The 17,336-nt window shown below is 42.9% G+C and overlaps 1 protein-coding gene across 1 annotated transcript in view; it reads left to right on the top strand.

Moving 5' to 3' along the window:
* The window catches only part of LOC119414675 (dedicator of cytokinesis protein 11), a 93,390-nt gene extending 76,932 nt beyond the window's left edge, over positions 1-16,458 (top strand). Inside the window, exons 12-17 of the mRNA XM_037681779.1 lie at positions 12,045-12,158; positions 13,458-13,604; positions 13,694-13,904; positions 14,676-14,866; positions 16,101-16,201; positions 16,296-16,458. Of these exons, the coding sequence (XP_037537707.1) occupies positions 12,045-12,158; positions 13,458-13,604; positions 13,694-13,904; positions 14,676-14,866; positions 16,101-16,201; positions 16,296-16,458 (927 nt within the window). The remainder of the gene's footprint in view (positions 1-12,044; positions 12,159-13,457; positions 13,605-13,693; positions 13,905-14,675; positions 14,867-16,100; positions 16,202-16,295) is intronic.
* Positions 16,459-17,336: the final 878 nt, after the last annotated feature.

The raw sequence follows: 17,336 nt of genomic DNA on the forward strand, positions 1-17,336 counted from the left end.
GTGGACAGGTGGACCAGAACACCCGTGGACAGGTGAACCAGAACACCCGTGGACAGGTGGACCAGAACACCCGTGGACAGGTGGACCAGAACACCCGTGGACAGGTGGACCAGAACACCGGTGGACAGGTGGACCAGAACACCCGTGGACAGGTGGACCAGAACACCCGTGGACAGGTGGACCAGAACACCCGTGGACAGATGGACCAGAACACCTGTGGACAGGTGAACCAGAACACCCGTGGACAGGTGGACCAGAACACCCGTGGACAGGTGAACCAGAACACCCGTGGACAGGTGGACCAGAACACCCGTGGACAGGTGGACCAGAACACCCGTGGACAGGTGAACCAGAACACCTGTGGTGGACAGGTGGACCAGAACACCTGTGGACAGGTAGACCAGATCACCCGTGGACAGGTGAACCAGAACACCTGTGGACAGGTGGACCAGAACACCCGTGGACCGGTGCAGAAGTTTCAGAGTTACAGAAATCCCTGGCTTCTTAAGAGTACCATTTTTTTTTTTGTCAAGGCTAATTATATTTTCATATATTTTCAGTTTTGTTGTGTGTTTCCTTGACTGATGAAGCTTCCGGATCGAAGGCGAAACGTTTCAGCACAAAAAAAGAAACTGTCTAGATGACCTGACTGAAAAATGTTGGATTTTATACCTGGATTATTGAGCATGGACTTTGTTGCTAATTATATTGGTTCATTGTTTTATTTAAATTCGTTCGTTCAACCTTTATTTAAACAGATAAGTCATATTGAGCCTCGAAGACTCATTTACAAGTGAAATCTGTTTGGACAGACAATAAAAAGTGGTGAAAAATGACACATCGGGTTTGGAGACAAAAAAAATCCTAACACTCTTAACTGTTTGAAGGCCAACAGTGTGATAATCCATCCATCCATCCATCCATTTTCTTTACCCGTTTGTTCCATTTTGGGTCACGGGGGTCGCTGGTGCCCATGTCCAGCAATCACTGTGCGAGGGGCGGGGTACACCCTGGACGGGTCGCAAGTCCATCACAGGGCCACATAGAGACAAACGAGACAAACAACCATTCATTCTCTCACTCACACCTAGGGACAATTTACAGTTACCAATCAGCCTAACATGCATGTTTTTGGTCTGTGGGAGGAAACCGGAGCACCCGGAGAAAACCCACGCATGCACGGAGAGAACATGCAAACTCCACCCAGAAAGGCCCCTGGACCGGGGTTTGAACCAGGGACCTTCTCACTGAGAGGCAGCAGCTCTACCAGTTGTGCCACCGTGCTGCCCCCAGTGTGATAATGAAAAGGAAAAAAAAAATCTCATTTAAATAATTTTGTTAAACCACAGCTCAAAAGCAACTACAGATTTTCATTAGTTGATTTTTAGTGTTTTATTTTACCATTTATATCTTGTCTGTTTCAAGTCTTTTCATTGGCCTTTGTGCTGTTTTGTTTCTTAAGGAATGTGTAGAAACAAATGTACTTCTGTACGTGTTGTTGTGTTATGTTCAGCATTACTTCCTTTCTACAGCACAAAGGGTTTCAGTCAGAGAAGTTGTAGCATTCCACAGATCCAGTCGTTTATCCCGACCTGTTCAACTGGTTCTGAGACAGCAGGGCTCCTAGAATTTCATGCTACACTGATTTCCTCACATGTACCTGTGGGACTCCCTGACTGATGATTAGCACTGAGAGTCAGAATGCTGGAGCGAGGGGAACGTGCAACGACTCAACGGTCACACCTGCTGTCCTGTTTCCAGCTCTTTAATCAGATGAACACACCCGCAGGAGATCATTACTCAGACTACAGTTTGACAAGCACGCTGATGCATTTGCTTCTCAAACTGTGTAAGATGTGTCAAGGTCTGGTCAGCGACATGAAAGATGTCGGATCTTGCTGACATTATTTGAGACAATCTGTTCCTCACAGACAAGTTATACTGCTCCTGTGTCTTCATGCTTTCCTCTCTCCTTCCACAAGTTCTTTGAATACCTTTTAGTTTCAATCAAATCAATTTTTTTTTTCATAACACATTTCAAAACAACTGTCATGGGCCACAGTGCTGCACGCAAAACAACAAATTACAATAGCTGAAAGGAAAAAAACAATAAAAAACATGACAAGACAAAATAAAACCATTAGAGGAAACTAACATGCCGTATTAAAAAACAGAGAGTACAAATGTGTTTTAAGATGAGATTTAAAAACAGCCAGCGTTGAAGCCTGTCTGATATGAAGAGGCAGCTGGTTCCACAGTTTAGGACAGATGTGTAAAACTCAAAGCCCGGGGGCCAAATGTGGCCCTCGTTGACATCTGGCCCCCAAGATGATATGTGAAACATTAAATACTTTTCGCTTGAATTTTTTTCAGTAATCTTTGATTATGATGTCAAAAGTGCAACAGCCCCACCTCACTGAACAACTATCGGCCAATCTCTAAACTCTGCATTTTAGCCAAGGTTCTAGAAAAACTGATAAACTCTCAAATCAAAAATTACCTGGACTCATTTAACATCTTACCTCTCCATTAATCTGGTTTCAGGAAACAACACAGCACAACAACTGCTTCACTGAAGATTCTTAATGACATTGTTGAAGCACTGGATGCTAAGGATTGTTGTGCTGCACTTTTCTTAGACCTGTCTAAAACTTTTGACACTATGGATCATAACATCTTGTGTCATAAACTCTCAGAAATCGGTTTCTCAGAACACACCATTGGTTGGTTCTCTAACCATCTCAGATCGGAGGCAGTGTGTTCAACAGAATGATACTTCCTCCAGTTATTTAACAGTCAACAATGGTGTACCACAAGGCTCAGTCTTAGGACCCACCCTCTTTACAATCTACGTACGTAATGTAGATCAAAACATCCCTGATGCATCCTTATATTTCTATGCTGATGATACAGTTGTTTATTGTTGAGCTAAAACAGTTGATAAGGCTTTCCAGCTTTTGAAATCTGCCTTTAACATCATCCAGTCTGATTTGTTCCGCCTCAAACTTGTCTTAAATGCCGACAAAACCAAAGGGATGCTTTTTTCAAATAGGAAGTTGGTCCCAGCAGTTCTTCCTCTGATTTCATCCTCAAATGGTGTCCCCATTGAGTTTGTTGATTTCTATAAATATTTGGGTATCATGGTCGACTCGCATATCTTTTTTAAGCTTCATGTGGAAAACTTTGTAAAGAAACTGAAAGTTAAACTGGGTTTCTTTTTCAGAAACAGATCCTGTCTAACTCTGAATGCTAGGAAACACCTTGTATCTGTGACTTTCCTTCCCTCCATTGATTACGGTGACATTATTTACATGAACGCTCCTACAAGAACCCTGCAGATGTTGGATGCTGTCTATCATGGTGCACTAAGATTCATAACTGGATGTGATTATCGTACCCACCACTGCTGTCAGGATTTGGTGGTCGGGGACGAACCCAGTAGTGCAGACAGGACTCAACTCGGCAGATTACAAAAATAAATATTTTAATGGTGAATAAAGAACAAAATAAACAGCTGACGTGGCAGCAAAACTTACGTGACAAACAGAAGGCTCAGAGGAAAACTCAGGAAGGACTCAGGGAGCTCAGGGGAGACTTAGGAGAACGCAGGAGAACACAGAGACCCAACGAATACGACCCGACGAGGAACAAGACAGAACAGACGGCTTAAATACAGGGACAAGACGAGACGTGATTACAAACAGCTGTGACGAGACAAGGGTGGCACCAATTAAACTGAAGAGGAGACACTAGGGAAACACAGACACAAACAGAGCCAGCAAATGGTACCATCCTTACAACTGCACCCTGTATTCACTGGTTAACTGGACATCATTAACTTCACACAGACTTTCTCACTGGTACATTTTCATCTTTAAATCACTTCTTGGTCTGCTGCCTTCATACATCTCCTCCTACATGTCTCTGCGTGAGTGCAGCTACAGCGTGCGCTCTCAGGACATTATTACCTGCAGTGTTCCCTCAGTGAGGACTGAACTTGGCAAAAGGGTCTTCACCTGCTCCGCTCCTGTTTCCTGGAATATCTTACAAAAATATCTGAAGCTCTCGACCTTGACCTCTCCAAGTGGCTTTAAGAATCTGTTGGACTCCTGGCAGGGACCAATGCAGACATGTTTCTGTTTTTAGTTTTCTACTTTGTACATTCGCCTTAGAATCTAGCTGTTTTAGCTGCTTTTTTAGCCATCCTATTTGTTAAAAAATAAATAAATCTGTATGCCTTTTGTGGCTGTCTATTGTTGTCACTGTTGTCCATTGTTGTCATCATTCTTTGTTGAAATCAGGTCTCTCTTGTAAATGAGTCCTCGAGGCTCAATGGGATTTACCTGTCTAAATAAAGGTTGAATGAAAAAAAAAAAAAGTGCAACAGAGTTAAATGCAATTAATCAAACTCTTTTAGAGGAACCTGCAACCAAGAAAATATGTTTATCTTGTCTTAAGTTGATGTAGATTCTGAAACTGGCCCTTAGTTTGAAAAAGGTTTTAATTTTGGCCTCTTTGCAAGTGAGTTTGACACCCCTGGTTTAAGAGCTACAGCTGGCAACACCTTATCACCTTTGTGGACCAGCTTAGAATGTGGGGGGCAACCAAAAACAAGTGACCATTAGATCTGAGGGATCTGGAGGGCACCGGGCTGCATGAGGTCACACAGGTATGAAGGAGCCTGTCCATTCAGGTCCATATAGATCATCAATAAAACGTCCAAATTAATTCTAAAACAAACAGGGAGTCAGGTTCAAGAATCTTTATTATCCCCAAGGGGCAAATAGTTTCACAGTCAGTAGATATAAAACATCCAGACTAGACACTGAGATGTTAAAATAACAGAAATCATCAGTGTTCGTTGAGAAACCTGATCTCTACAGGGATGAATGAGTTTTTCAGTCGGTTTGTTCTATATCTGGGCAGCAGATACCTGCATCCAAATGAAAGCAATCTGACCTCACCATGGAGTGATGATCAGGATCTGCCAGAATCAGCCTGGCCTTCTTTAGGTCAGTGAGGTTCTGTATGTCAGTGAGGTTCTGCAGGGCTATGCCAACCGTTTTGTTGCACATCCTGACAATCCCCAAGAGTTTGTACCTGTTCTTACATGTCAAAAGTCCAAACCAACAGATGAAGGTGAAAGTTAAAAGACTCAATGAAACATGAATAAAACATTCTCATAAAAGTCAAATCAACATTAAAACCACAGAGCTTCTGATAAAAAATACATTCTCTGGTGGGCCTTCTTACGAAGTGAGTTCACATAGAGGTCAAAGGTCACTTTGTCGTCAAGAACAGTTCAGATATTTCTAATGATGCACCACCTCAACAACTTCACCGTTAATGACCACAGGAGTGACAGACGAAGACTCACACCACAAAAGCACCAGAAAACAAACCACACAAGGATAGGCCATAGCTATTATTACCATATGCATAAAATGACCAAGAAAGAACAGGAACAAAGAGTATTAGCATAAAACACGCACAAAAGCAGATGCTTCACTACTGCTGCATGTCGCCTTTACCAGCGCCATTTAAATATCAATGTAATGAAGTCAGTGAAGGGATGTAGCACCAGGAAAATATGTTCATGCTTCTTTGTGTTAAAGGACAAGCTGCAGAGTTTTGAACTGACTGCAGTCATGACAGGCTTGGCTTTGCAGTAATCTAGTTGAGAGGTAATAAAAGTATGAGTCAGACGTTCAAAGTCTGTTTGGATAAAAATGATTTTACTTTAGATAAAAGCCACAGTTTAAAAAGAGTTTTTTTTTTGTTTTTTTTTTTTACTACAGAACTTATGTTTCTCAAGATTAAAATTTGAATCAAGCATCACCCCTAAATGTTTTACATGAGATTTTACAAACGGCTCTAGTCGGTCTAAATCTGAAGGAGAAGCACTGTGGTTTGCACTGGAACCAAAAATATTAACTTCGGTTGTGTCCTCATTTAAATTTAGAACATGTGAAGAACATTTGTTTCACTAAACTCCATCCAGTCATGTTTTGTGTTTCCTAAAGTCACTTGGACATGTTGAGTGGTTCATGAGGTATTTTGCTAACACAGAGACACAGTTCCCTCCAAAATGTAAAGGCAAAATTAAACAAGCTGATATCATCACTGAAGGATTGAAATGTGTGGGTTTTTTTCTATCCCAAGCAGTGCAGAGTGACGGATATCGGCAAGTAGAGAGAGCAATTTTATCCACCACCAGGCGCAGTGGTGGAGCCAAGGGGGTGGCCAATGGTGGCCATGGTCACCATAGACTAATGATGGGCCACCCCTCTCATTTGATGAAACAATACTTTTAAGCAGTAAAATAACTAAAAAAGCATTGTTTCTTCAGTAGAGGTGGTCGATTTGTGCACACACACACACACACAGCAACCCAATCTTCAAAAGGTACCTCGCTTGCACCTACAATAGATGTAGCCGCACACCAACATGGAAGTCGGCACATTGCTTATTTTTAAAGTTATCCAGCTCACAAGTGGCGTCAGCCATCTTAGATTTTGATGTGGCAACACAAATGTCTTAATGACCTTTCTTATGCCTAATTGCAGCCACACATTCCAAGATTCCGCAGATTCCAAGATGGCCGCGCTCAGAGCAGTTGCAGCTTCACAGGCTCCCGGTACCATCCCAGTTTTTAGAAGTTTTGATATTGAATCTGTGCCTGACTCCGCGCGATTTATGCGTGTGAACTATAGCCGAACCGAACTGATGAGAATAGGAGCGGATTTGCCACGAAATATAGCAGAAATCAGCAACAAACTCAAAGCTACGTTCGGCAGAATGCAGATCTTAAAGTCATCTACCTGGAAGCTGCAGCAGAGGCGTTCCAGCGGGCAGAAGAGGAAGCGCTGCTCCCGGCTTAAGAGGAGAGGATGCCGGGCGGGGGTTATGGTGAGGCTACGAGCTAACGCTAAAGCCGGTAAACTCCCCATGCCGTCTCTCTTTCGGTCGAATGTCCGCTCGTTGGACAACAAGGTGGATTTACTTCGTCTGAGAGCGGGCGCCTCAGAAGAGATGAAGAAGTGTGCAGTGCTTTGCCTCACGGAAACGTGGATTACAAGTGAAACGCCGGACTCAGTCTTCCAGCTGGATGACAGACTTTTTTTTTCGAGCGGACGGCTGCAGCGAGCTAACGGGGAAATCACGGGGGGGCGGAGTATGCATTTACGTGAGTAAGAGTTGGTCCACCAACTGTACTGTTGTAAATAGCTCATGCTCGAAGGCTTTGGAGCAAATAACAGTGAAATGTCGGCCACATTATCTACCCCGAGAGTTCACAGTGACTTTTATCACAGTTGTTTACATTCCTCCGGACGCTAATGCTAATGAATCACTACAGGAGCTTCATGATATCATCAGCTCGCTGCAGAACAAACACCCCGAGGCTCTTTACGTTGTAGCCAGAGACTTTAACCACGTGAATCTAAAGGACTGTCTCCCAAGCTTTAATCAGCATGTGATGATTCCAACACGTGGAGACCACACGCTGGACCGTGTTTACACGAACGTAAAAGATGCATACAAAGCCGAACCCCGCCCCCACCTAGGACTGTCAGACCACATCTCAATCTTCCTGGCTCCTGCTTACATGCCCCCGCTGAGACGCTCCAGACCGGTACAAAAGAAAGTTAAATGTTGGATCCAGGACAGTGGCCCCATACTGAGAGATTGTTTTGATCGAACAGACTGGCAAGTTTTCAGAGAAGCTGCTGAAAATGGAGGTTCGCTTGATCTTGACCAATACACATCCTCAGTCCTGGGTTACATTAGTACATGTACTGACACAGTCTCCACTATCAGAAATGTTAAAAGCTACCCAAACAGAAAACCTTGGCTGAATGCAGAGGTGCGTACCCTGCTGGAAGCCAGGAACACTGCCTTCAGGTCTGGAAACTCAGAGGAGCTGAGTAGGACAAGAAAAGAGCTGGTTGCTGGTATTAAGAAGGCCAAGGCCTTATATGCAAAGAGGATCGAGGGTCAATTCATCTCACAAGACCCTCGGAGCATGTGGAGGGGCATTAAGTGCATAACAGATTATAAAGGAAGGAGTGAACAATGCCCCAAAGACCCATCTCTGCCTGATGCCCTCAACAAGTTCTATGCACGCTTTGAAGACCCGAACAGACCACCCAGCACCAGACTCACCTCGCCACCGGATGAAGAGCATCTCAGCGTGACCTCAGCAGAAGTAAGGAGTACCTTCAGGAGGATTAATCCGCACAAAGCAACTGGCCCAGACAACATCCCCGGAAAAGTGTTGAAGGAATGTGCTGATCAGCTCTGTGAGGTGCTGGCAGACATCTTTAACACCTCACTTACCCTGGAGACAGTTCCCACCTGCCTGAAGACTGCCACCATCATCCCAGTCCCAAAAAGCTCTACAGTGACTGGTCTGAATGACTATCGGCCAGTGGCCCTCACCCCGATAGTCGCTAAATGCTTTGAAAAACTGGTCATGACTCGCATCAAAACAACCATCAACATCAACGAGGACCCTCATCAGTATGCATACCGTGAGAACCGATCAACAGAGGATGCCATCTCCTCTGTGGTCCACACTGCGCTCAACCACCTGGAGCAGAAAAACTCTTACGTCCGTATGCTCTTTGTGGACTTCACATCCGCCTTCAACACCATGATCCCCCAAACCCTGATGGACAAACTATCCACACTAGGACTAAGCCCCTCCATCTGCAACTGGGTACTAGACTTTTTAACAAACAGACCACAGTTAGTGAGGATCCACAACCTCTCCTCCTCCACCATAACCCTCAGCACTGGCTCTCCTCAGGGATGTGTGTTGAGCCCCCTTCTGTTTACTCTGCTCACATATGATTGTGCAGCTACCCATCCAGGCTGTCACATTTTAAAGTTTGCAGATGATACAGCGGTGGTGGGATGCATCACAAACAATGATGAGTCCAGCTACAGGCAAGAGGTGGAACACCTGGAGAGCTGGTGCAGAGAGAATAACCTTCACATCAATGTGAAGAAGACAAAGGAGATGATTGTGGACTTCAGAAGGAACAAAAACACCTACACCCCCCTGAACATAAGAGGATCTGCGGTGGAAGTGGTCTCCAGCTACAAGTACTTGGGTGTACACATGAATGACAAACTCAGCTGGAGCAACAACACCACCAGCCTGATCAAGAAAGCTCATCAGAGACTCTACTTCCTCAGACGGCTGAGGCGAGCTGGTCTGGGAAGCTCAGTCCTCACCTCCTTCTACAGGTGTGCAGTGGAGAGCATCCTGTGCTCGAGCATCAACGTGTGGTATGGAGGCTGCACAGCTGCAGAAAGAAAAACTTTGCAGAGAGTGGTGAAGGCTGCACAGAAATCTGTTGGAATCAGTCTCCCCACCATCACAGACATCTACACCTCCAGATGCAGGAAGAGGGCCACTTGCATCATGAAGGACCCCACCCACCCAGCACACACACTTTTTGCCCCACTCCCCTCTGGAAGGAGGTTAAGGAGCATTAAGTGTAGAACCACTAGACTGAGGAACAGCTTCTACCCTGAGGCTGTTAGACTCATGAATCTCTAACTAGAATAATCACTGTGAAAAACCATATCATGTTGCTGCTGATCTGTTCATGTTGCTGCTGATCTGTTTCAATGTTGATTTGTTCATGCGTGCACATCTGCTCACAGACTCATGTTCATGTTTGTGCTGATGTTCAATGTTTTACGTTATGAGTGCTTAGCGTATATTTAGTTGATGTTTTTCTTAGTTCATATCTTAGATGTTATTACTGTTTTTCTTATACATTTTATTGTTGGATGTAACTGGGACCCCGTGTACATAATTTCGCTCCACCACATGTACCACATGAGGTGCGAATGACAATAAAGAAACTCTGACTCTGACATTAAGTCGAAGTCGTCATGTTCCTTGTTTTTAACCCACTCGTTTGAGGAAACTACTTTTAAGCAGTACCGTATTTTTCGCTGTATAAGTCACTTTTTTTTCTTCCATAATTTACATGCACTGCAACTTACACGTTGAAGCGACTTATTTATGGATTTTTTCCATATTTATTAACCAATTTTTGGCTGAGATATGACCGTTTTTATTCATTCTGACTGAAAATATTGAACACTGCCATTTTTCAGCTGCTAGATAGCAGCAGAGTAGTATGGCATGCCATTGTATCATGTAATATGTAAAAGTGGCTATTGACACATTCAGCTTGTCATCGACAAGCAACTGAATTAGCTTCATTTCACTGTGTCGCCCCTGTGAAATTAAGCTGATTTGACCATCAAAATGCATTTATTAAGTAAATGTTCAACTGAGACACACCTTTGCTATAAAGTCAAGCTAACAAATAATAGTTTTTAGGTGGTTATCTTGTTAAATTTTGAAGAAATGGACCGAGTTGCCCTCTGCACACTCATGTTTCCAGGAATCAGCTTTTGAAATACAGCTGATTGTAGTCAAAGTGTATTTATTAAGCAAAAGTTAAACTGAGACACAACTTTACAATAATTTCGAGCAAACAAATAATTGTTTTTCAGTGTTAATCTTGTTGAATTCTTGTTAAAGTCCTCCTGTTCACGCTCCCATGGCTGCCAGTTGGCAGCCAATCGATTTTTGGCACAACACCGGCCCACATTTTCGGGTTGTCAGCGGTGACGCATAATAGATTCAATTCAATTCAATTCAATTCAATTCAAATATACTTTATTAATCCCAAAGGGAAATTATTTGTTGTTGTAACTCGTTATCCTCATTTCATTAAGAGATGTTATAGATACTGATGCTGTAGACAGGAAGGATCTCTTGTAAAGGTCCGTCCCACAGTGGATCCTAAGAAACTGGCTGCAGATGCCGTCCGATCCATCCACCCAGACTCGGCTGGCCTCTGTTACGACATAAACAGCGAAGTGACATATTTATGGATTTTTCCACTTTATTAGACATTTTTGGACTTATGTGACTTATAGGGAGGAGCAACGTTTACGGCGGAAAATATGGTATAACACCTAGCATAGTTTCCTCATCTGATGGGCTGGCTGGTGGCCATCTTGGATTTTGACTTGGCAACCCAATTTTTTAATGGTGACCTTTTTTGCTCCTAGATGCAGGCACAGACCAAAATGGAAGTCAGTACCTCACTTATGTTTCAAGTTATCATGCTCACAACATGCACAGACTGCTGGACAGGTGGAGGGCATTTCCATTTCACCCTCTTCGCTCTGCGACGGGGACAAAAACAGCTTTTGCAGTTGTTTGGCACTCTGCGTTGGGAATGACTTTTAGCTACTGTATGAGATATTTTGCTAATAAACAAACATGCACAGACATGAGCTAAAACATTATCATCTTTTCACCTTGGTGGTCAGGTGGTGGATAAGCAGGATATCATCTGGGACCAGCTCATTCTGGGTAAAGACCTGGATCAGTTCTTCAAACCTACCCCAATCAAACTTCCTGCTCAGCAGAGGGGACGTTGTAGAGTGAGGGAGCAACCACGCTGTGGTTTTCAGGACTCTTGTTTTACTAATGTGGTGTCATTGCTGAAACCAGGGCTATGCCTCCATAATGTGTTCACACATTAAAAAAAAACAAACCCAAAAAGTCTCATCATGGTTTCAGGATGTAACCAGGTACCAGATGCTGGGCAACCAGATCATCTGGACATGTTGGTCATCTGGAGGTTCATCAGCTACAAGCTGCTGGGCTGAGCTCACTGTGGGAACACCATGACATGTTTAGTCACTTTGGCTTTCCAGCCTGGATGTTCTGAAAGTGTCCGAGGAAGAGCCAGATCATCCTGCATGTCCTGAAACAGCCCTCAGTCCTTGACTCGGGGGGGTTCAGTGTGCTTTGTTGGTGTGCAACGGGCCAACTACTGTTTGCACATGACAGTGGGACCCAGTGAGCCACTGAAATATTTGCATCATTGCTGCAATGGTTCATAACTAACTTCCTAGCAACACCAACACACACACACACTTGTAAAGGCTGTAGCAGACATGCACTGATGGTGTTCTTTGTTTTTGTTTGTTTTCTGCAGAAGCTCAGCCGACTCTACGACACGCTGCACAGAGCCTACAACAAAATCATGGAGGTGATCCAGTCAGGCCGCAGGCTGCTCGGCACGTACTTCAGAGTGGCTTTTTATGGTCAGGTGAGGCTGTGGTGCAGCACCCGCTGCAGCTTTGCTTCATGAACACAGGCAGGACAGCTGAAGGGCACGTGGGGACAAATATACAGGTGTAATGATGAATCCATAGTAGGCACTTAAATAATACTTATTGTTAAATGCCTTAAATCTTTCTTTATTATTATTATTATTATTATTATTATTATTATTATATAACTAAATATCTGTTAGTACTGGTATAAAATGTTCTTTGAATATGTCCAACCAGGTCCAGGTGGTCAACTCTGGACTCTGTGTCTATATTATGCTAACAGCTATTGTAAGATTATTAGCAGGTCTCTCTTGTAAATGAGTCCCCGAGGCTCAGTGGGATTAACCTGTATAAATGAAGGTTGAATGAATAAAGACGAACGCTGAAGCAGCGTGTGGAAAAACAAAAAACACATAATGACGTAGCAGATTGTGGAGCAGCAGTAAGTTCAGGTCAGTCATTTTCTGTTGGACTTCAACAGTCATCCTCATGGTTGTGGAGGAAAATTGTCCCACTCTTCTTTACAATATTGCTGCAGATATTCATTTCTACTCAGCTCTCTGAAGGTCCCACCACAGCAGTGCAGTCAGGCTGAGGTTCTGGACTTTGGTAGGACTGTTGCAGGATCTCGATTCTTTTCTTTCTGAGCCGTTCTGTTGTAGATTAGCTGCTGTGTGACCCAGTTTGGTTCCAGCTTCAGCTGTCAGACAGATGGACTCACATTTGACTCTACAACCCTCTACAGAGGAGTTCATGCTCAATTCAGTGACTGCAAGAGGCCCAGACCATCAGTGCTCCACCACTGTGCTGACAGCTGGACATTAGTTTAGTGGTTCATTCAGATCTAGTTTTGCCATCCTAAGTTGTTTTTTCAGAGAGACAATAAATATGTTTTGATTTTAATAAAAGTTGGATGATTTAGTTACGAAACGTTCAGTTTTTTTTTTTTCACTGCAGTGCTTTTTGAGGTTTTTCAAAGCTTCTTGTTATAGAAAAACACTTACCGGTAGATTTTTTTTGGTTTGTTTTTAGTTTGCAACATTTTACAATGAATGCGTTTTATTCAGTTTTTACATTAATTATGTCAAATCTGTTTGATACATAAAGCTTTAAAAATAGAAATCCATTGTCCTCAGTTTCTACAATGATGTGATTTAAATAAAAGTGTTGGGTTATATTTACAGATCCACCTTAATCATTATTATTTTCAATCAAAGCAAACTGAAGGAAAAATATTTTCTCAGAGCCCAGTTAAACTGACGGGTCCTTTGGTGACCATCTGTATTTGTCAGGTTTTCTTTGAGGAAGAAGATGGGAAGGAGTACATTTACAAAGAGCCCAAACTCACCGGCCTGTCAGAAATCTCCCAGCGGCTGCTGACGCTCTACGGAGAAAAGTTTGGCCCAGAAAACGTCCGGATCATTCAGGACTCAAATAAGGTGTGGCAAATAGAGGATAGGAGATAAGTGGACTCTGACTTGATCTACCAGACTGTAACTGAACTTACATTTGACCTGTTGTGATCCAGGTGAACCCCAAAGAGCTGGACTCCCGCTTCGCCTACGTTCAGGTGACATTTGTCAAGCCGTACTTCGAGGAGAAGGAGGCGCCGGAGAAGAAGACGGACTTTGAGAAGTGCCACAACATCAACCGCTTTGTGTTTGAGACACCGTACACGCTGTCGGGGAAGAAGCACGGTGGCGTGGAGGAGCAGTGCAAAAGGAGGACTGTCCTCATCAGTACGTGAGACGCCGGGCCAGGATGTTTGACAGCAGCTGGTGCCACTTTTTTATTGCCTTGATCTGTGACACGGTGCCAAAGTACACAAGCACTGTGAGCCTGACATGAGTTATCTGAGCAGCACATTAATTAATCATGAGCTTTATGTTTGAAAACAGACATCAGATCCATTTAATGGAGCAAAACGGGAATCTTTTTCCTACAAAGCATCAGCACTTTGTTTAAGAATCCCATTACCAGCTGCTTCCTGCAGCAGCTAGCTGTTTACTTAACGGGTGTAGTTTCTGTTCTCGTGCACGCTGACTGACAACAAACACTTTTTGTTCCTGTTTGTTTAACCCTCCTGTTGTGTTCGTTTCTGAGGTAAAGCAAGCAATAATGTTTGTGGGTCAATTTGACCCGGGGAGTGTTTAATCATGTAATAGTGTCAGAAACACAAAAAATCCTCCAAAACATTTTTGTATCTGATCATTAAAGAACGCATCACTGATATCCATCCATCCATTCATTATGTTTACCTACTTCTTCTTTTCTGGGTCACTGGTGTCCATGTGCAACAGTCACTGTGTGAGAGGCGGGGGACACCTTGGACAGGTCTCCAGTCCACCACAGGGACACATAGAGACAAACGAGACAAACAACCGTTGACTCTCTCTCTCTCTCACCTAGAGACACTTTAGAGTTACCTATCAGCCTAACATGCATGTTTTTGGTCTGTGGGAGGAAACATCTGAGACATGGTGGTTTTCAGAAAAATCTCTCGCCCTCAGCTGCCAACACGTTCCCGTATGTGAAGAAGCGCATCGAGGTGGTGGCAGAGAAGCACGTGGAGCTGAAGCCCGTGGATGTGGCCATTGACGAGATGAAGGCTCGGACGGCAGAGCTCACCAAGCTGTGCTCCAGCCAGGAAGTAGACATGATCCAGCTGCAGCTCAAACTGCAGGGCTGCGTCTCTGTGCAGGTACAAAACGAACAAACACAGGTGCTGGTCATAAAATTAGAATATCATGAAAAAGTTGTTTTATTTCAGTAATTCCATTTAAAAAGTGAAACTTGTATATTATATTCATTAATTACACACAGACTGATATATTTCAAATGTTTATTTATTTTAATGTTGATGATTATAACTGACAACTAATGAAAACCCCAAATTCAGTATCTCAGAAAATTAGAATATTGTGAAAAGGTTCAATATTGAAGACACCTGGTGCCACACTCTAATCCGCTAATTAACTCAAAACACCTGCAAAGGCCTTTAAATGGTCTCAGTCTAGTTCTGTAGACTACACAATCATGGAGAAGACTGCTGACTTGACAGTTGTCCAAAAAACACCTTGCACAAGGAGGGCAAGACACAAAAGGTCATTGCTAAAGAGGCTGGCTGTTCACAGAGCTCTGTGTCCAAGCACATTAATAGAGAGGTGAAGGGAAGGAAAAGATGTGGTAGAAAAAAAAAGTGTACAAGCAATAAGGATAACTGCACCCTGGAGAGGATGGTGAAACAAAACCCATTACGAAATGTGGGGGAGATTCACAAAGAGTGGACTGTAGCTGGAGTCAGTGCTTCAAGAACCACCATGCACAGACGTATGCATGATGAAAAACAGTTGAGCTACCATCTTCCATCATGGTGTGTGGCTGCATCTAAAAAAGGTCCATTTCAAAAAATGGGTTGCCACGTCAAAATCCAAGATGGCTGCCACCATAGCTCTTTGCCCACCTTTTGAGCTTGATAACTTGGAAAAAGCAACCTACTTCCATTTTGGTGTGTTGCTGCATCTAGGCTTAAGAAAGGTCACTAATGAAAATTGGGTTGCAACGTCAAAATCCAAGATGGCCACCACCATTCTTATGTAAACCGGCCACCCCATCGTTTGAGGAAACCTTACTTACCTTAGCTTTCTAGTTTTTGTATTGTTAAAAAATAGTTTCATCAAATGACTGGGGTGTCCAAAGATTAATTTATGGTGGTCAAGGCCACCACTGGCCACCCCCTGGCTCCTCCACTGCACCTGGTGTTGGATTAAACTACTCCCTCCACTCACCAAGATCGGTTACTCTGCGCTTCCTCAGACAAGCAAAATAAATAAATAAATGAAGTGAAGCAGAATGAACTGAATATTATCTGTGTTGAGTATTATCACCGTGTAAAAACAACACAACAACCTCTGTCTGGCATGTTTTTGTCGCAGGTGAACGCAGGTCCCATGGCGTACGCCCGAGCATTCCTGGATGACAGCAAACCCACCCCGTGGGGCAACAAGAAAACCAAAGAGCTCAAGGATGTTTTCAGGTGAACCAGTTTCTCAGAAACACAGTGAATGGTCTGATGTGGGCTCCAGAGTCAACTCAAACCTTCTCCATTTGTTTTGTTTCAACACATGCAGGCGTTTCGTCGAGGTGTGCAGCATGGCTCTGGACATCAACGAGCGACTGATTAAAGAGGATCAGTTCGAGTACCACGAGGGCCTGAAGTCCAACTTTAAAGACATGGTGAAGGAGCTTTCAGACATCATCCATGAGCAGGTAACCAGACTGCTCTCCAGCTAGCCTAGCATTAGCTAGAATGCTCAGAATGAATCAAAGTCAGCCCTCCCTGTTCTCTCTGAGAGCTCCAGTCAGACCAGCGCCTCCTTTAGTCATTAATTCATCACATGGTCTTTCACTTGGCCTCGGCTGGATCCTTTCTGCTTTAATCGTTTTAGAGACAATCAGGATTCTCTAAAACACACAACAAAATTAGCTCTTTTTATTTTTATTTTAATAAAACATTTTATTTATGGGCACCCTTCAGCACTCTCGAGGACATCTTACACTAAAACAGGCACGTGTTAAATCAAGCTAATGCCAACAATAAAACAATGGTAATGCTACAAAACAGGCAAATAAACAGGCAGATTGGATAAATTAATAACGTGCATAAAATATAGTTAATTAAAAACAGGTACCACTTTACAGTAAGGCTCCCCTTATAGATGGCTAATAGTTTATAGATAATTATTAATTCCTCTATAAGCACTTTATATATCATTAATAACTGCTTATTATGCATTAATTAAGGGTGACCGAGAGAAAACTGACCAGTTTCTTTCCAAATAGTGAAACAAATGTGTTCATCTATATATTTCATCTAGAGTTGTTATATTAAACATTTCAGACTAAGTCACTACCTTGTAAGCACAATAAGCATTTGTAAACCTAATTCTTTAGGATATAATATTAGTTGTAGATACTTATAATGCAGTGATAAAGTACAATATTATATGCTTATTGTAAATATTATATGAACAACCAAATATAACAGAACAATATAATATATTATATTATTATATTATATTGTAAATATGCTTACAATATTATATGCTTATAGTAAAGTGGTACCAAAAAAAACAGCTAAGCTGGGAAGAAAAAAAGGTATAAAAATAAAC

This window comes from Nematolebias whitei, chromosome 1 (genome assembly GCF_014905685.2).
Source record: "Nematolebias whitei isolate Nwh7 chromosome 1, NemWhi1, whole genome shotgun sequence".
NCBI lineage: Eukaryota > Metazoa > Chordata > Actinopteri > Cyprinodontiformes > Rivulidae > Nematolebias > Nematolebias whitei.